The following is a 20838-nucleotide window of genomic DNA, read 5'->3' on the forward strand; positions in this document are numbered from 1 at the left end:
TTAAGGCCTAAGAGACCACAGGCCGGATATAGGATTTACACAACACCAGGGCAATTATTCCTCCACTGACTGACACACACACACACACACACACAAAGAGAAAGAGAGAGCACCGCAGTGTGTTATTACACTGTAAGTGCATATAAAATGTTTATTATTCGCTAAGCCAATATTACTCTTCAACAGAGTATTGTGTGTGTGTGTGTGTGTATATGTGTATGTGTGTAAGAGAGTGAGTGTGTGTAATCACAGAAAATGAGTCAGTAGTTTGACATTTGCACACACACTTTGGGTATTATATTCCCTCTACACGCAGAGCTGTGTGTTCTGCATGCCAAGCTTTCATTAGCACTATTTATTTACTCTCCTCAGGCAGGGCACAACCTTTACAAACTCACACATACCCATACACAAAACACAAAGAGCAAAAGACACACACAGGCTAACCAAAGCATGCACATAAACAGTAAAAATGCACAGAGATGTTCTGTGTGTTTTATATAACGAATGACCATTTTGTAACCATGTTGTAATTTCTAAATGACAACTTTAATGGTGTTACTGTAAGTATATACTTAGTGAAGTGCCCTGTGGTCTGCATTTTTATGATTGATCACTCAGAGACTCCACAGTGCACAGCACAGTGTGTGTGTGTGTGTGTGTGTTTACCTGCAGCAAATTACTGCCTTGCACGATAGTGCAAGATCTAGAAAGGCCTGCCGGACCTCAAAGCTGAGAGCGTATTTGAGAGTCTGTCCGTCAATGATGAGGGCCAGCTCGTTCTCCTTCCCTAGAGAATCCCCCAGAGATGAGCAGTGAGCTATCAGAGTGGCTCGAGTGGCCTGAAGGAGGAAATACACTTTTATCATATACCAGCATACACACTTTACACACTTGCACATATTTTTTTCAATATTTCAAGGCTTCGTAATTTATGAAATGATGAATGTTAATGTTAAATGTTATTTTTTTTTTCATATGAAACTTTATCACATTTCAAATACAAGGCATTCTGCAAGTTAATTTCAGAATGTCCTAATTATGTTCACAAAAGCAGAGCCTTCTCAGATTACAGAATCATCTACAGCTCCGCCACCATTCTGGACCCATCAAATCTTCCATTATTTCATACATATTCCTTCATAATTTCTAGAAATGTTTTGATTCTCATATCTCTTATTATTGTATGCAACACATTATTTAGTCTCATTCTGGCACCTTCCAATTTCCCCAGACAGCTACAAAGATGCACATAATCCCATGTGATGACACATTCATCACACACACGCATAGGGTCCCACTCTCACAAACACCCAGGGATCACACACACATACCTCAGGCCAAGAGTGTGATGCCTACAGAAGTTCAAGTGGATGGTTTAAGTGCTGCCACTGGGGCTGTTAACATGGCCATCTTATGCTCTCTCTCTCTCTCTCTCGCTCGCTCGCTCTCTCTCTCTCTCTCTCTCTCTCTCTCTCTCTCTCTCTCTCTCTCTCTCTCTCTCTCACACACACACACACACACACACACACATCTGTTACACATCACTGTCACCTGAGCCACACTGAGCTTTCTCTCTTCTTCTCCATCTCTCTCTCTGTCTCTCTCACACACACTCAACTACAGGCCAGCATGTTCTTTATATGGGAAAAAAAAGTGAATGAAAGAGAGAGAGAGAGAGAGAGAGAGAGAGAGAGAGAGAGAGAGAGTTTATAAAGATGCAGTTGGAGGCGGTTTCTGATGAGGTTGTTGATAATAGGAAGGAAGACTAATAGAAAACAAACATCCTATACAGCTGTAATAAGAACCATGTGGACACACACACACAAACGACTGGTCACTTGAAGGTTTTTCAGGTTAGTCCATGTCATAGCCATGGCAACCAGATGACCATTTCCTACAGCCATGACAAAGCTTTACATATTTGCCTCTGTCCTCTTCGCCAGCTGATCTCAGAACAGATTCAGAATCAGCTCACACATGTTCAGCCTCAGCCAGAGTACCCAACGTGATCCAAGATCAGAGTTAACAGAGCTTCATTCAGCTCCTCTTGGATTTAACCCTGACAAATGCTCTCAGTCCTGCACAACTGAATTCAGCATTGTCAGAAATGTCCTGACTTTACAGTAAAACCATAACAAAATTTGTCAAACCTACAGCACCAACAAAACTCTCTTGATTTTGTAGATTTCTGTTTAACGCTGTGGGTCTGAAAAGACATGAAGCTGTCTGAAAAAAAAAATAAACTACAGAACAAATCCTACAATGGAGCTGCTGGTGTTTTCAGAAAAATGAAGCGCTACCCCAGACCTGAGCATCACTGAATGAGTTTGGTAATCCATTAGCTCATTGGCATTCAAAAGGTGGACTCCAGTCCAGGTCAGGACTTAATGCAATTTTATTAAAGATTAACAACAACAAAAACTACTCTCAAACTTCTTACACTCCATGTGTCCCAGTCACAGTGCTTATAAAACAAAATCCACGATAACAGTGAAACTGCTCATTTATTGATGAATGGACTAAAAAATATGTGGCTGTTTGACCTTCAGATCCGTGAAAAAGGGGTTAAGTGGGTGTCTAAGATTAATATCTGACTGTCTGTGACTTGCATCCGGAAAAGCAGAAAAGTTAAACCAACATCCAAAATACTGGACAAATAGATGGTGTAAATCAGTTTGGACACATTAAATGCTGAAAAAAATATTGAATTTGTTTCTGATTTGTTTGTGTAGTTTTCAAACAATATTCTACCTATTATTCTGACTTGTTTTGAGAGACATTACATTAATGAAGTTTGGCATCTGACTTCTGCAGACTATCGTCCTGACAAGTTATGAAAACAAATGGGTGTTTGTGTGTGAGAGTGTTTTTTTCCACATTAAGGGGTGTTTAATCTTTTCAATCAGGAATTCCTGTTTGCAGTCACCTTTCCTGTGAACAAAAAAGAGGGAGGAAGAAAAACAGGAGCGGAACAGACGGATTAACAGAGATTACACATGCCAGAGCGCTGGAAAATCAAAACATGTGTGATAGGCAGAGTGTACGTGAGTATGAGGGAACAAATGAGAGTGGTATGTGTGTGTGTGTGTGTGGGGGGGGGGGGTATAAAAGTGGCTGATTAGTAGAACAGTAACTGCTCCTGGTAATGTATTACAGACACTCTTAAAACTTAAAACACTTCCTCCTTAAAGCTCTCTTTTTGGATCTCCCAACCTCACCCAACTGGTCTTCAGCCATTTACAGAAAGATTTATATCGGCCACAATCTATAGCACAGATGTTTGTTCAGACATTAAATCATGTGTCCATATTGTGCCATATTTATGTTTGTTCCCCGGTCCAATCCCATGTTTTGTAGATTGGAACTTTCTTTTAAAAGCACTCCAAATGTTTCACTATATGTCCAAACATATCAGAATATTCACATCTACTAATTAACCATGCATTTCTTTTGTCACTGTAGAGCATACAATGCAATTACATAGACTTCTATTCCCTTACTCTAATCTCACATTGCCAGACCCCCTAGAGAGAGTCTGCAGGAAAAGATATTTCACTGACATGCAAAAGGACCAATCACAAGTCTGCTATTTTGGCATGACGTGTGGAGGCAATCTTTGATTCATGTCGGACTAGTACCAGAGCCAGTACAAAATTATACACAGTAATACTTATACGCAGATGTAAAACAGCCAATCAGAATTCTGACAGTGCAGCCAGCTTAATACACTAAAGATATCAGGCACTCCATCAGCATGTGCAGTGTGACTGTGGCTGAGACTAACCTAACCCTAACACTAGCCCTAATCTTCAGACATCTTTACCTTAACATATAAGGTTTACATCATGGGAACATGATTTCTGTCCCCATAAAGACAAGTCCTCACAGTGTGAAGGTGTAAACAGCTTTTTGTCCACCGAATGTTATGAACATTTAGACCCAGCACCCGGGAAAGAGTTGGGCACCTTGCTTAAGATCACCCCAGCCATGGATTAATAATAATAATAATAATAATTATTATAATAATAATAATAATAATGGCATTTCTAAAAGCGCTTTTCAATAACCCAATGACGCTGTTTACAATGAGAAGAACACGTAGAGACAATCACATCCGACAGTCAAATAAAATGAAAGGCACAAATAACACATAACAGTAGAGAACAGGAGTAATGACCTGGGTCGGACAGTTATATGCCTCAGGAAAGAGAGCTGAAATGCAACACCAGACAGGTGTGTTTTAAGATTGGATTTGAATAGCAAGAGGGAGTTCCAAATGTGTAAGGCAAGTCTGGAGTAGGCTGAGTCTCTGAATCTGCACAGGTTGGAAGGGAGAATTAAGTAAACCAGATAAAAAGGTCAGGAGGAAGGAACGAGATTATTGAGAGCTTTGTACGTGAGAAGCTAGATTTTGAACTAAATATGATATTTAATTGGGAGCCAGTAGAGATTGTGGAGAATTGGAGTGACGTGGTGGTGAGACTGGGTGTGGGTGAGGAGACGAGCAGCAAAGTTCTGGACCATCTGAAGTTTATGGGGTAGTGAGGAGCTAATGGATTTCTGTGGGGATCAAACCAACAACCTTGTTAGTTTCTCCAACCATTAGCCAGCATGGTCCCCTGAATTCAATTACTTCAAGGAGCATCTCTTACTGGTGCATTTTCTAATTTCCATAAAAAAGCAATGTCAGTAGAATGTGAAGCTTTGAAGCAACAACACGTGTGCCTTGGGTCAACACATACAGTGCCAAGCATAGGGGTTCAGAGCCTACCCGGAATAACTATGTGCCAGGCAGGAACACCCCCTGGAGGGGGCGCCAGTCCTTCACAGGGTGACACACACACACTCACACCTATGGACATTCTTTTTTGAGTCGCCAATCCACCTACCAACGTGTGTTTTTGGACCAAGGGAGGAAACCAGAGCACCTGGAGGAAACCCACAGTGGAGGGAACACACCAAACTCCTCACAGACACTCATCCGGAGCGGGACTTGAACCCACAACCTCCAGGACCCTGGAGCTGTGTGACTGCAACGCTACCTGCTGCGCCACTGTGCTGCCCTCTTATCGCAATATGTTACTAATAAAACTATACCTAGAAGTAGATCCAGTAGTACTCAGAACTCAAATTGCATGTATCTGATTTCTCACCACTGTAATTTTAATAATCACATCCCTAAAAAAAACTAGGGCAGTGAATTTCGAGTGAGGGCAGATTGTTTTCTTGTTCTTGTTTATGTGACCAGCAGCATGGTCTGGATGCCTCACACAAAAGTAAACACTAATGGTCATTCTTGTTTGGAAATTCCTTTTGGTCTAGCATGATGCTGATGTTTTGTGTGTTTGTGTCCAGTGTAATTAGTTCCACAATGCAGTAAACATCCTTATGACTCTGCGCAGAGGCGCTAATGATGCATAAATGTCTGCAATCCAACCCTTTCTGTCCAAGATGGCTGCAACAGATCTGGCCTTGGATCAGGTTTAGTGAGCAGGTATACTAAATACTCACATACTCTCTCACACACTCTCTCACACACTCTCTCACACACTCTCTCACACACTCTCTCACACACTCTCACACAAAAAGTATCAGAAGTGATAAAGAGGTAAAATACAGGAAAATGGACACTACATCCCAACGTATGCAGAAACCCCTTAGTTTCTAAATAAATTACCTTATTCCCAACTACTCCACTTCCCACTATCATTACTAACTATGGCTTAACTGATTTCTGGCATATTCAACCTTCTATTACCAGACACTAATCTCAGTGTTTCCTCCACACTTTATGACAGGTAGCAGCAGCCAGTGTTTAAACATTCAAAACTAAATCTTATTTCCAATGACTGTGGGCTGGGAACAGACAATAAAACATATTCACACTAACATAAAAACACAAGAAGAGCATATTTAAATAATCAACATATCTTTGCACGCACACACACACACGCACACACACACATACACACACACACACACACACACATACACACACACACACGCACACACACATGCACACACGCACACACATACACGGAGGTGAACATGTTCTCAGGCCCTGCAAATCTTATCAGATTTATTTTTAGTATAAGGGGCAAAAAAGCCTTCTAGTGTGACATATCTGTGCACACATGCACACACACATACATATGGGCACACAAACACAGAGGCACGCACACACATTCCCAAAGCTGATTACTAATATACAAGACTGATATAATAAATAAAATTACATAATATCTATCTGTAATAATAACTTCCTAGTTCCTGAAATTTCACCAGGGAGGGCTCGGGTTCTAAATATTTTTGAAAAAAAAAAAAAAAAAAAAACACCCTCCCATACATACACACACAGATGCACACAGAGAGACACAGCAACACAGAGAGACACACACACACAGCATGCTCACCAACAACTGCACTTAGATAAACACACACAAGTGAGAGATTAATACCAACTGCTGTGACATATCACAGGTCACCTCCTCCATTCAGAGACAGCATTGGATTCCACTAATGCCCTTCACCACACAAAGTACTGCTCTCTCTCTCTCTCTCTTTCTCTCTCTCTTTCTCTCTCTCATATGCATGCACAAACACACACACACACACACACACAGTAAAAAGGGGTCAAGGCCTGTTATTCAGCGTGTATGCATTTAAAATCATCCGGAACATCTGAGTAAACACACGCCTACACCCTCCACTCACTCCACACTACACACGTGTACCTCAGACTTTTGACTACCAGTCAAAATTATGGACACACCCAGATAGGTCAGTGCTTCTCTATGAAAATTATAGAAACAGTGCTAGATAAAGTAGATAAGATCACATGTCTGACACAGAAACAATAAGGACTATTCAATCAATAAATTCAATGCAGTATTCCAGGGCATAATCATAGCTGTTAGACGTGTGTGAGTGTGTGTGTGTGTGTGTGTGTGTGTATGTGTGTGTGTGTTTGTGAGAGAGTAAGTGTGTAATATTCTTAGTTATGATTTGAAAGCCATACAGGATATAGTTTATGCACTTGTGCTATGCATGACAGACAGAATGGTACAGATTGAGAGTGTGTGTGTCTGTGTGTGTGATTGATGAGGGGCTTGTTAAGTATGTTTATGGAAGCTGTGTAATGCGGGCAGTGTGACAGGGAGACGGATGAAACGTGGAAATTACTGGACCAATCAGAGTGTGTGATCCACCGACAAATATGTGCGTGAGAGAGAGACACACACAAAAATGTGTGAGAAAGAAGAAACAGAGAGAACAAATCTGTTTGGACTAAAATAACAATGTGTGTATATTACAAGGACACCAGCTGTCAGACTGGGACCGACTCTGTGTGTGTGTGTGTGTGTTTGTGTGAGTGACGGTACAGTGACAGATGGAAGCTGTCACACAGTCACTGTCGCAGACTGCCATGTTTACCCAGGAGGCTTTGCTGCCAGAATTTGTTTTGACGAGATACAGCAGCAAAAGGAGATCACATTACTCCCTCACTCATCACCACACACACACACACACATATATATACACATACACACATACAACACCCCCACACATTCCTTTATGTTCATAGTAGAAGTGGAAATAATGAGGGAAATTAGGACATTACAATTCAAAGAAAAAGAAGAGTGAGAGAGAGAGAGAGAGAGAGAGAGAGAGAGAGAGAGAGAGAGAAGGTTGTGATGTATCTGCCCAACTGTGACTATATAACTCTCACACAATGGCAGCTGTTGCACTGTTGCACACACACACACACACAGCTGTAACACTAGCCAGACTATTATGGAAAAAACATAGAGGTTTATATATATATATGTAAAAAAGCTGCTGGATAAGTATGTATGTATGTAATCAGTGAAAGTCTTCTAAAACACTTCCTTTATCACAATTAACAAAAAGAAAAAATACCTTTAGCCCTATTTTGAAGCATTTCTACTAGATTTTTAATGCAAGAGAAACAGGTATTTTTTAATTGGTCAACATCAAAAATGGAGATAAAATGTTTTTGTCATGATATGAAGGACAGACTACTCATTTAAAAACCCCATTTCCAAGAAAGTCTTTTAAAATGATTGCATTTTGTTAAGTGCAGCCCACTTGCAGCCCACGATTCCACCATTTTTAGGACAATCAGGGATGAACTTGGGCCTAGTGAACCTATTAGCATTTCCACAGAATGGAAACAGTGGCTTTACGTTTTTTGGTGATATAGTTTCAGGCTGCATTTCTTGATGTAGCAGTGGACTGTGTTATGTGAAAGGTATTTTCCAAAGTGATCCCCTGTTACAAATTCACCTGCTTATTATGAAGTCTTTTAAGATTCAAATATTTCTTTAACGTTTCACTTTTACCTCTGTACCAACTTTTTTTTGAGTGTATGGCAGGCATCAAATTCTACATTGTTTTAAATCTTTTCTTTGTACTTTTTATAGCTAAAAAATATCTACAAGATGATTGACATTTCAGAGATTCTGATTTTTAATGCATTTTACACAATGTCCTAATCTTTCTGAGAATGGACTTGTATGTTAATAATAGAGCTTTAACTCTGCATGAAATTCTGAGCTTGATCCACAGAAAATATAATATCAAACCTTGGCTTGAACCAGGAACACATTTTGGAGCGTCTGTGTGTGTGTGTGTCTGGTACTGCTTTTTGCAGACAGACGGACTATAGTCTGAGACTTCAAAGCTCAAAGCTACTGTTTGCAGACTATCTGTCTCGGAGCCCAGTGAAAACAAATTGTGTGTTTTTGTGTCTTGTTAGTGTGTGTGTGTTCATTTTTCAGCTTTCACAGATGTAAATTACTTTCTTTAGGTTAAAGCCACAAACACAAGGCATTATATAATTATTATGAAAGTGTAGTGTATAAAATATATTCAGTGTGTGTGTTCTTGTTCTGTGGGAATATAGATGTGTGTGTGTGTGTGTGTGTGTGAGTGTGATTCATCTCTTTCATCATGTTCCTCACTGATGACACCAGACACTTTAATTACCTTCACCTGTACAAAGAAACAAGGCAACACACCCACCCCTCAACTCCACACCCTAAAACACGCACACATATACACACACATGCACACTTACATCCAGAGAGTCTTCATTGACGATGATGAGGGACATGCCATGGGTCACCAGCCTACAGGAGTAACCTACAAGAGAAAAACACAGTTATTGTTTGCACACACACACACACAGCTTCCTAAGTCCTTTCTTTCTGTTTTTTACATTTAACTTCATTCTGTCTCTTTTCTTCACTGAGCTATTTCTAATATTCCTGTCTTGTACATGTTTGTGTGTTCATTCATTCATTCATTATCTGTAACCGCTTATCCAGTTCAGGGTCACGGTATGTCCGGAGCCTACCCTGAATCATTGGGCGCAAGGCGGGAATACACCCTGGAGGGGGCGCCAGTCCTTCACAGGGCAACACACACACACACACAACTATGGACACTTTTGAGTCGCCAATCCACCTACCAATGTGTGTTTTTGGATCGTGGGATGAAACCGGAGCACCCGGAGGAAACCCACATGGACATTGGGAGAACACACTCCTCACAGACAGTCACCTGGAGAGGGACTCAAACCCACAACCTCCAGGTCGCTGGAGCTGTGTGACTGAGACACTGTATGTGTTTTAATTTACCAGTGGATATAAGCTAGATTTGTGGACTTAAAAAATAATTATAAAACACGGATTGTAATATTGTTTATAACACTCTCAGGACGTGAGGTCACATACAATGTTTAGCCATATGATTGAAACCACAAAAAGTTAATAAATGTTGATTATCTGGTACACTGGCACCTATCAAGCATTAGGATACATCAGGCACCAAGTGAACAATCAGTTCTTAAAGTTGATGTGTTGGGAGCATGAACTAAGGATCTAAGCGACCTTGACAAGGGTCTAAATGTGATGCCTAGATGCCTGGGTCAGACTGGGTGTGGTCTCTAAAATGGCAGGTCTTGTGGGGTGTTCCTGGAATGCAGTGGTTTGAACCAGCAAAAGGCTCTGATAGAAAAATGGCAGAAAAGCGTGTTGGGTCTGTATCCCCATGCTGACCCCCTTATTTCCTATGCTCATTAATGAGCTTTGGGCACCAATGACCCATGTCCTTTGCTGGAAAATTTGATAAATACTAACCACTGCACACCAGAAGCACAAAATTACTGGGAGAAAGACTTTGAATGTACGTCAGCTACATAACCATGCCATAATACTAATAGTAATCTATCCAGATGACATAAAACTATAAACACCCACCAATGTTAATGGCAGTCTCCTGCTTATCTCCTGTCAGAACCCATATCTTGATGTCTGCCCTCATGAGAGTGGAGATGGTCTCTGGGACACCAGATTGCAGGCGGTCCTCTATAGCAGTCGCCCCTAGCAACAGCAGGTCCTGAGAGGGACAGAAAGGAAAAGACATAAGAAAGACAGTGATATCCAAAACAATGGCAGGAAAAAGACACTTCACACTTGTCAGTGGGCATTATTGACTGTAGATGATAAATTAAGGTCAACTTCTATTGTACCAGTCATCCATAATAAAGAGAACTGGCAGTATAAAGACAGCTGGTCTTTTCCATTAGTGTAAAAATATACAAACTGAAAAATTGGATTTAAAGTGTTTGACACAGAGCACATAAATCTGGAAAGAAAGAATCATTAACCGTTTAGTTTAATAGTTTAACAGCCTACAACATTTTAGCATCATTATCACATTCTCTCCCTATTTTGACTAGTCTGGTAGGTTCCAGACTCACCACAAACCTGAACATGATAAAGCAGTTGAAATGAATGAATGAAGGTATGAATGAATTAATGCATCACTTGTGTCAAACTTTTGCTGTCCTGTCCCATAATTCATTTCGTTTGCATGTGTGAGAGACAGTGTGTGCCTCTGTGCGAGAGAGAGATACTGTATATGTGTTCCTGTGTGTGAGAAGAACAGGGAGAGAGAGAGAGAGAGAGAGAGAATGTGCACGTGTGTGAGAGAGACAGACAGTGTGTGTGTGTGTTGGTAACATGGTGGTGTTGTTGACTTTAGTTTTATGAGGCTCTTGGCAGACTGGTGCAGGTAATTATCCCCACTGTGGTCTACTACCCCACCATTCTAGCTCATCTGGGAAAGAGCCTGAATACACACACACACACACTCATATACGCATGCATGCAAGCCACTACGTTTATCCTGAAATTTTTATTTATGTATCGGATCAGTTTATTTTAAGGTTACCTCCACATGGGTCATAACACATGAATAAGCACTGAATAATACCTTATCAAAAGAAATTAATACGTATAAAATACTAATACCAGTTGTTATATTATCACAAAGGGCATTAAACAGACAAACATTTAATATAAAAAAAAAAAAAGAAATACGGCATTAAAAACATATTACTCAATGCTTATGCATGTCTTATGAAGTCTATACATTAGTGGTATAATATATTATGATACATAATTTCATAATTTAAAACTGCATTTGCTAATAATAACTGCTGGATTTAACACATTAGGAAATGTCATAGCACGCACAAACACACGTTCATCAGCCCATACATTAATGACAAAACAGCGCCCACTGCTGGATACAAACTTCAGCACAGAGACAGACAACTCGTCTGTATGACGCACCTCTTCCAAAAAACAATACGAACCCATAATCTCACGTATGAGCGTGAGTTTGATCTGACTGTACCTTCTCCAGCAGCTCATAGCACTCCTCCAGCTTCTGAGCGCGGTCCTTTAGAACTGTACTGACACTGTTGTACTTTTTCAGCCACTCCTGATACACACTCTCCTCCAGATCCACATAAGCAAAACACAGAGTCCGCAAACCTGTGCACACACACACACACATTACGTTTATTCACTATTATATTTTAATAACTTTGACATACTCGTGACCACTTTAAAACGAATACGTAATGCAGTTAGTGACAGTCAGGAACTGGAATGTGGAAACTTTCGATATTAAAGAAGAAAATGGAAATGAATAAGGGGCTGGGGGGTTTGGCGAAAGAAAACAACACAGAGAGCGAGCACATAGAAATCAGCTCACCTTCAGTGGCAAACTGCTCCAGGTGGGCTACAGTCACATCTTTATACTGAGATGATTCATTCAGCCTCTCAAAAATCACATTATCCTGTAATACACATGTGACATCATAAAAAAACACCTTTGGCTTTTCATGATTGATTTATTTGCCTTAAACCACTACTCGTTATACGGTAGACTGTTTATGCAGCTATATCTATACCCTTAAATATTTACTTACACGACTCTTAGCCTGGTTTATTGTCAACGTCAATGACGCCTTTAGTTATGTTTGTTTGTTTGTGTTTGTGTGTGTGTGACACTCACTGCTCCTTTGCAGTACAGTCGTAGTTTTCCTGTCGGAGTTCGGACCACCACAGACATGCGCTTTCGATTGCTAAGTTAAAAAAAGAAAAAACACTGAAACATTTTACCATAGAAGAATATACTGTAACACTGAACCGAAACCTAAACATACATAACCACATCATTTTTTATAGGTTTTACAAACACTAAGATTAAAAAAGTTAAATGGAGTTGGCTCGTTTACTTAGAATATTTACATGTTCATAGAATGTCATTTGATTAAAAATTTCTGATTTTTCTCATTACATTTTTTGATCTTTACCTGGAAAATTCCAGAACATTAAGCAGTTCATAGGACATCTCCTTCCCACGCTACATCAGAACACAGAAACACACAATCAAGAAAATGTAAAGACAGAGAAAATTAAATATAAACAACCCAGTCTCTACCAGTCTCCTTTTGTTTCTGTCTTTTTCTTTCTGTCTCTGCCTCTCTTTCACACACACACAGGAAAAATCATACACATGCAGATTTAATGTAAGAAAACACTGACCGCTTCAATAATGACTGAATGTGGCGTTCTTGCTGTGAACACAAAGCCCAGACTTTTGGCACCTTTCACCAGCGCTCCCTCATCTGAATACAACACACACATTAATACAAATGCACCAGCACAACAAACGTCCTATTTGATTAAAGGCTAAGCACCAGCTATATGAAAGTGTCAAACAAATAAATACAGTGGAATTTGAGTTCCTAACTTGTGTTCAATGATAGTCAGAAAACATGTTATTTCTTACTTATTCAAGGAATAAGGTTTAAAAGACCATTGGTCCCCCCCCCAACGGTGTTCAGAAACTGTAATAGGCGTCTTGCCTGTGACGTAGATGGTGGACAACAACTCTAGAAGCTGCACTTAATTTAATGCAAAATGACGAAACGGTGTGTTGTTTTTGGCTGCAATCATTCAATGTACAGTGGGACATCTGTGCACAAATGGCCCAAAGATCCCAAAATATCCAGAAAATGGACTACATTTGTCAACTTTAAACGAGCACTTTGGAAAGGACCATCTGCTCACTCCGTTATCTGTAGCTCATTTCACTGGCGCTTTTCCAACAATATGGGCATGTAAGGACACCAACGAAAGGTGTCCAAGAGCCTCTGTAACATGGAGGTAAACAGGGTAAGTACACTTACTTCGCCTGTTTTAGTTGGTGTTAGTTAACGTTAGCTTGACTCGCTAAACTCGGTGGCTCAGATTATACTCGGCTACGTAGCTGCATTACAGAGGTTTATAGTGTCGGATGAATTCGAGTTCGACTTCGATCACATTTACAAGAATAACGGTACCTCTAAATTTGAGTTTAGCTTATTGCTAGGCTATTGTCATGAATAATGTTGGTTATTTAGCTAGATACTGTCATAACAGTCAGTCATAACGGTGTTTTACCGCGGCGTTGTTCAGCTGTTGTCCACCAGTGACGTCCCACGGTTGCTTTCAAGAATTTCCGTAGCGAGCTCGGGTTTTTCCGTCAATTTAATAAAATTGTCAGTTTTAAAGCAAATTAAGCTGCTATTTTCATTTTAATTCATACTTATATATGTCAGTAACTACAATAATGTGAAATATTCATGGAGGTCCATTAAGTGGTGCTTAGCCTTTAATGTAGTCATTTTAAGTCAAGTTCATAAAGAATGCTTCATGACTTTAAATAAAAACTAAAATAAAAAATAAAAATTTATATTAAAACAAGTGAGTGTAAACTACTGTGATCGGTGAATTTGATTAACTTTTGTTTCAAAGTTGATAAATCTGAAAGTTTTCAGGGTTGGGGAATATGACTGGCTGTGGAAGTCACCTGGTGAGGAAGCCTGAAAAATTATCTGATCTCCATCTCGTTCGGGAACGACCGTGTGACACACTGCCATCATGGTTAAAAACTCACAGATCTGAGGAGAAGTGGGCTGAAGAAAGAGAGAAATAGAGACAGAGACAGAGAGAGAGAGAGAGAGAGAGAGAGAGAGAAAGAGAGATATAAATGAATGACACAGGTGAATGTTGTCAATGTCATAAGAAAACTGCTCTATGACAGTATCGTGAGAAAAAGCAAGAAGTAAATTCATATGGAACAATACTTACATGATTTTTTTCAATGTTTTGAATGAGAGCAGGATCGTCAAACTCTGTGGAGTTGTGGCTACTGGACGGTAGGTTACTGAGAAACAAAGAGAAAGTGTTATGCTCTGAAAAAAAGCCCAGAATTAGCTTTACTATAGAGACAGGGTGGCTCCTGACCTGAAGTCTTCCATGGATCGATCACAGTCCAGATCAGGGAAGTGCCTGCAGACAGACTTATAGATCAATAAAAACACACACACACGCACACACACGCACACAGAAACACAAATATAAACATGCAGCAACTGATCAATACGCTATTAGCCAGGAAATCTACAACAACACAAATTTGCTAAACCAAACAGGAAGATAAATGTCAAAGCACTAAACACGGAACTTACCCATATGTAATTCCAGCAATTGTGCATTTCTTAAAGTGCATAACATTACAGGTCAGGGTGCCGGTCTTATCAGAAAATAGATATTTCACCTGGGAGAGAGAGAGAGAGAGAGAGAGAAAGAATGGGAACAATGCTTCAAATTAAGGTACAAATTAAAGCACTTTTGAATAATTTTTTGAATATGTTCTGTGAATAGATCCTAAAAAAGGAGCATCCCCTCACCTGGCCAAGCTCTTCGTTTAAGTTGGATGTCCGAGCCATGGCAGGAGTATCTGTCTCAGAATAATACATCTCCATATCCTAGGAGCACACAAGCGATGTTAGAGTTTAATAAAACAACTCAAAAACTTTACAAAATTTTTACCCCCTCATATATTTGGCCCAGTGGCAGTGAGAGGAGCCAAGGGTCACAATGTAGACAACATAAATATAGCCTTTTTTATAATATTCATAGATAAATCTGAAAACATAACTACAACTTGAGATGCCAAACTAGGCCTTGGCCAGTTGACTACATTTGGGATAAGGGGAGGAAGACTATATACATTTAAATTTAACAAAATATTGTTGTCTTAAACCCTCACCCAGTTGATGAAAAGTGCCTGTGTGAATTTGACCACCTCCAGTGTGACCAGCAAGCTGATGGGGATCAGGTTGTTGTACAGAATGATAAAGGTCAGTAGATTGTACCAGAAGTTCAGGGAGATGTCACCTGAAGGCAAAACACACATTATACATATGACATATGACGTATGACACAATACACAAACCCCATGACCATTATCATCATGTATACAGTATGTAAATCGATATCCATGCTTTGTATAAGTCACAGGATTCTGTGTGTGTGTGTGTGTGTGTGTTCAGTGTGGTTCTGTGTGTACCTGCACGAGACAGATACCAGCACTGCTCATCCGTGTGCTGTTTGTTCCAAATCGCAGCCCCGATGGAGCTCACCAGCGCCATCACCAGGAGGATTCCAAACAGTACCAATATCTGCATATTAGTCACCCTCTCCACATTTGAGCGCTTCAGAGGAGCTTTAGTGGAGTTCTGCAGGACACAATCAGTAACATTACTGTAAGCAAAGCATGGTTATATGGTCCCAAATGAGCTGACAAGAAAGAATTAACCATGTTTTTATTAGCCAATTTCTTAATAAACTATATTAAATTTTACTAACCTGCATGAGTTTGGAGTCATGACCAGTGTAGACTACTATACCCACAACCCACTGCGTGTTTCTAATCTGGGCACCACGAAGTAAAACCTGGTCTGGACCAAGAGGAACTGGGCTGCAAAAGAACAAAGGAAATGAATGTTTACAGTGTGTGTGTGCAACACTAAGCATTATATGCATAATTAATCAAATGTTATTACATTAGCCATAGAGTGACTAATGGAGAGCAGTGGTGTTACCTACTACATTATGCAAACTACACACATTTACTCACTTAAACATACATACAGAGCAGAACCATGACAGGAGAATACGGTTTAAATACACATACTTGTGGTTGTCCAGGCGCAATGTTCCAGTGAAATCATACAAATGCCTATTTGGCCCCTCACACTCCAGACGTCCAGTCAGAGCCATCAGCTCCTCCACAGACTGAACACTAGCTGTCAGAGAGAGACCCTACAACACACACAAACACACTGTTACACACATGGGACAAATAGTGTGGTGGAGTACAGAGAAAGTCTAAGTCAAAACCCAGATACATTTTGCAAATAATTATGCTGAACGTTAAAACATGTTAAAATTAAATTTAAGATGTTTTTCATGATGAATCTTATGATTTCATGTCATTTATACTATATATAACAGTGAGTTACCATGTTCGATTTTGACCCTATACAAAGCAGAGTATATTATTATAGCTATATGCATAGACAAATCAGCTTTTGCAGAATGCATTTTTTTGACTTTACATAATTCAATAACAATGTTTTCATCCTGACAATGCAGGGTTTCCACAGCCTGAACACAGCCTCTAACTTTCATCACCAACTTCCAGTTAGAACAACTGCAGCTGCATTTCCTATCAATCAGTGTTTATGTCATTCATACAATATATACAGCAATTATTAAAAACTCTAATAATTATAACCCCTGTCTACTTTAATATCATTTGTGGATTCTAGCTACATTTGAGGCTCTCTGTAGGAATTCAATCCTCCAGTCTCTGTTGTTTCGTCTGTTCAAAGCTCATTTAACCACAGCTATGTTGCAAGAACTGTTCACTTTAGTCTTTAGTGTAGAAATTTGAATTTGAAAGCTGACAATCACAGGACCATATCTGAACAGACATTTAAATGGTGGACCATTCTCCATACAGCAGTAATAGTGGGTATGGCGTTTATAACTCAGTGTAAACACACATACATGAACATAAATAAAGTGGAACTGACTTGTCGGATCTTGAGGTTGGTTTCTCCATCCAGGTTGGATGTTTCTGTGTAGCACATGGCCTGAGGCTCACTGTGAAAAACAAGAGCCCATTTCCATAAGGTAAGCACTGTGAGAGTGATATTAGAGCTTTTATTACGCTCATATAACATTAACACAACACTCCAACATGACATTCACACAGCACCGAAGGAGAATTCCAGATTTTTTTCAATCTAATCTCTAGCTCCTGAATCTGTTGAGTACATTCAGGTATCACAAAACAAACTTTCAGTGTATTGCCCTGTACATAAAAACAGCAAGAAATCTAATAAACAATAGAAACTACTAGAAAAACAGATGCAGCAGATAGAGATATGATTATGAACACTGGAATATTCCTTTAACACACAAATCTAACAACATTCACACAGCATTAAAGGGGCACTCTGGCCCTTGGCATTAATTCATGCTGAGATTTTGGCAACATCTTAAAATAGTTCACACAATTTGGCCTTAGATTTTCCTGTTTCCTAGTTTAATATCACTTCCTCCACTACTGATGAGACAATATAGGGTACAAATAGGTGTGCTTCTAATAGATGCAGAGATTATTAAATTTTTCGCATTTATCAAAGTGCCACTTTAATACATATACTCTACAACATATGTTCACATATGCTATTATGCAAATCTTAATATACCCAGTTATAATTTGACTAGGGAAATGTAATAATAACACAAAGTTTTATATAAAAATATACACAGAAACACACATATACATGCACAGATTCCCAAATAACAGTTACACACTCTCTCTGACTTACACTCTCTGACTCTCTCTATCACACGCACACACACAAACACACAAACACACACACACACAGTGTTGCTGACCTGGAGGACACTATGACCATGTCAGCGGGGAGATGCTGCCCATTGGTCACCTTCACTATGTCTCCCACTGCCACCTAGTGGGCAGGTGCAGCATTGCAACAGCATGAGGGGGGAGATCCAGAATGAGAATGAGCAAGAGTCCAGGAGAAAAGAGAGGAGCGGAGACAAGGGGAGAGAGAGACAGACAGAGAGAGAGAGAGAGAGAGAGAGAGAGAGAGAGAGAGAGAGAGAGAGAGGAAGACAAATAATATTAGGGAATAGAAGGACAGAGAAAGAGAGAGAGAGAGAGAGAGAGAGAGAGAGAGAGAGAGAGAAAATGGAGAGCATGAGCAGATAGAACAAAGGATAAAGTACACATGAAGACAGCAATGAAAGCATCCATAACTGACCCACACAGCAACCGTGGCCAATGAAACGGAAAAAAACAGACAAACAGTAGTGGAAAGAGTAGAAAAAACAGGAGAGAGCAAGACAGAAGAGAAGGGAGAAAAGAGGGAAAAAACATAAACCGGCACCTGTTTCCAGATGATGGTCTGCCACGCTCCGTTACGCAGGACTAGAGAACAAAAAAAAAAAAAAACCACCACAATCAGAAAAGAATAAACTAATGTGATTTTCCCATAAGATAATGTCTGAAACACACACAAACAAGTGATATTTAACCTGTCGTCTTCTTTTTATTCACTGTGTTGTCCGCTTTGTGCCTTTTCTGTGAGAACAAATACAAATTATTTAGTAAAAACAAACAATGTAAAGCCGTGAAGCAGGGTTATTTATAAAGTAGCATCTCAAATGTTCAGTCACAGAGGCTAAAGAAATCCCAAACATGAGATTTCAAAATGTTATCATGACTTTATCATGTTTACAGGCCTCTCCCCGTTCAGAGAGGTATGGGCCTGGTTTTTACTATATAAACTTTGTCAAGACATGCAAAGGTCCATTTAAAAGCATCCCACCTAGAAGGGGGTGCTTGTACTCACATAGTCCTCTATTATCTCCTTGATACCAGCCACAGTCAGGATGAAAATGAGTGGCACCAGTGTGGTGTAACGACCAGTCGGAGAGACATCCGGGATTTGCTGCAAAAAAATACCGATAAATAAAAACACACTAACACAAAGCATGCACACATTATGATATACAATTTGTTCCTGCAATATCCTCAATGCTCTTAAAAACCACTCATAATATGACCCCTGGTAAATAAATAAAGCAAAAGGTCCTTATCGAAATATAGCTTTTATCTAGCTGAGATCCATTCAGGTTAATGCACCTCGAAGCCAGTTGGCAACCACAGCAGAGCATTAGGCCAGGATCTTTCATCTGTGATCAATGAGAAAGGTGGAAGAGATACAGGACATGTTGCTCTACTCCAGGACTTCTACTTACCAGAACTGACAAATGAACCATTTCAGGGAAAGATTTAGGGTCAATCTCAGAATGGAGCCCATAAGTAATGTTAGTGCTTCCTATAGCTTTCACTGAAAGGGAGCAGTTCCAAAGTTTGTGATGTCAAGATGTAAAATTAACATCCAGTTTCCATGACAATTTAGTGTCCATTTATCACCTTTATTATCACCACATTTCATTCATGTTGAGGGACTTGATTTCTGTCTCTCAAATAAATTATGCCAGGATATTTTCCGTAAATTCAAAGTTCAGTCTCAGACGTTAGATACATTCTATGCTTCTCATGATTCTATTAATCCGAACCAGACTCAGTGTTGACTGAATTATTTGATGTTTTGGGGTTTTTGTTTAACCAGTTTAAAAGTTTGTGTGTGTGTGTGTGTGTGTGTGTTTTGTACCTGCATTAGGGCGATAAAGAGAAAGAAGGAGTTGGCAGCGCGCCGAATCTGCTCATACAGGAAGCGAGGCAGGAAGGTAAAAATGCCGTACTTTGTTGTGCTGTGAAAATATGAAAAGCGATCTTGTAAGTATTGATCTCTGTAAAAAAAAACATTTTCCTAATCATATTACTGACACCTCTGTACGGCTGCTAAAGTTACCTTGAACATTTTCCACTTGCATTAAACACCCTCTTTCAGAATTACACCCAGTAGTAACATTTCACATCCAAATGTCAACACTAGTAATGGAAGTGAAGTCAATAGAGCGTGAAGTGGTCTTTTAGTCCCTGGCAATTACAAAAATAAAAAGTCATTAAATCTGGCCTTATTCTGGGCATCTTAAAAGCAGAGCAGATCCAAATATAGTTGCTGAAGTAGCTCTGTGGGCTCAATTTAGGATCAATCTTACTTCAGGTTGCTCTGAAAAGCCTCGATGTGTGTTTTCGCCCACTCTCGAAAACCTCCTGACATCACTGGCCTGTCCATTCCTCCATTTTTAGCACAAATTTAGAGTCCAAAAGTAAAAATCTGGACCTTGGCAGCTGCTTCCTGTCAGTCACTCAGCTTTATTGACTATCACTGAGTGGGCCGCCTTAAATAGCTGAAAAGCAACACTAAGTGTTTTCCAGGCATTACAAATAGCTGCTGAAGAACCTATATATAAATGCAAATGTCTTAAAATTCTGCCTTCGTCTCAGGGCTGTCCATCCATCCACTAAAATTAGAGCAAGAAGCTGAAAGTGGAAAAAGATGAAAAAGGGTAGCTTCTGGGATGAAGTCAACTGAATCATGCTTTCAGC

At 39.7% G+C, this 20838-nt stretch overlaps 1 protein-coding gene across 5 annotated transcripts in view; it reads right to left on the minus strand.

The window, feature by feature from the left end:
- Nucleotides 1–20838, minus strand: part of atp8a2 (ATPase phospholipid transporting 8A2) — a 58980-nt gene that overhangs the window by 15335 nt on the left and 22807 nt on the right. For 4 of the 5 annotated variants that reach the window (XM_066646170.1, XM_066646196.1, XM_066646188.1 and 1 more), the window contains 23 exons: nucleotides 19997–20096; nucleotides 19169–19267; nucleotides 18852–18897; nucleotides 18704–18744; nucleotides 18189–18262; nucleotides 17315–17384; nucleotides 16411–16538; nucleotides 16083–16194; nucleotides 15784–15952; nucleotides 15484–15611; nucleotides 15122–15199; nucleotides 14900–14988; nucleotides 14676–14720; nucleotides 14520–14595; nucleotides 14239–14344; nucleotides 12930–13012; nucleotides 12698–12747; nucleotides 12397–12466; nucleotides 12094–12178; nucleotides 11731–11870; nucleotides 10287–10425; nucleotides 9104–9168; nucleotides 670–842 (listed from right to left, as the gene is read on the minus strand). In XM_066646170.1, the coding sequence (XP_066502267.1) occupies nucleotides 670–842; nucleotides 9104–9168; nucleotides 10287–10425; nucleotides 11731–11870; nucleotides 12094–12178; nucleotides 12397–12466; nucleotides 12698–12747; nucleotides 12930–13012; nucleotides 14239–14344; nucleotides 14520–14595; nucleotides 14676–14720; nucleotides 14900–14988; nucleotides 15122–15199; nucleotides 15484–15611; nucleotides 15784–15952; nucleotides 16083–16194; nucleotides 16411–16538; nucleotides 17315–17384; nucleotides 18189–18262; nucleotides 18704–18744; nucleotides 18852–18897; nucleotides 19169–19267; nucleotides 19997–20096 (2166 nt within the window). Of the gene's footprint in view, nucleotides 1–669; nucleotides 843–9103; nucleotides 9169–10286; nucleotides 10426–11730; nucleotides 11871–12093; nucleotides 12179–12396; nucleotides 12467–12697; nucleotides 12748–12929; nucleotides 13013–14238; nucleotides 14345–14519; nucleotides 14596–14675; nucleotides 14721–14899; nucleotides 14989–15121; nucleotides 15200–15483; nucleotides 15612–15783; nucleotides 15953–16082; nucleotides 16195–16410; nucleotides 16539–17314; nucleotides 17385–18188; nucleotides 18263–18703; nucleotides 18745–18851; nucleotides 18898–19168; nucleotides 19268–19996; nucleotides 20097–20838 lie in introns of those variants that run through there. The other variant, XM_066646204.1, reaches the window with a different exon arrangement.

Source organism: Hoplias malabaricus, chromosome 1, assembly GCF_029633855.1.
Source record: "Hoplias malabaricus isolate fHopMal1 chromosome 1, fHopMal1.hap1, whole genome shotgun sequence".
Classification (NCBI taxonomy): domain Eukaryota; kingdom Metazoa; phylum Chordata; class Actinopteri; order Characiformes; family Erythrinidae; genus Hoplias; species Hoplias malabaricus.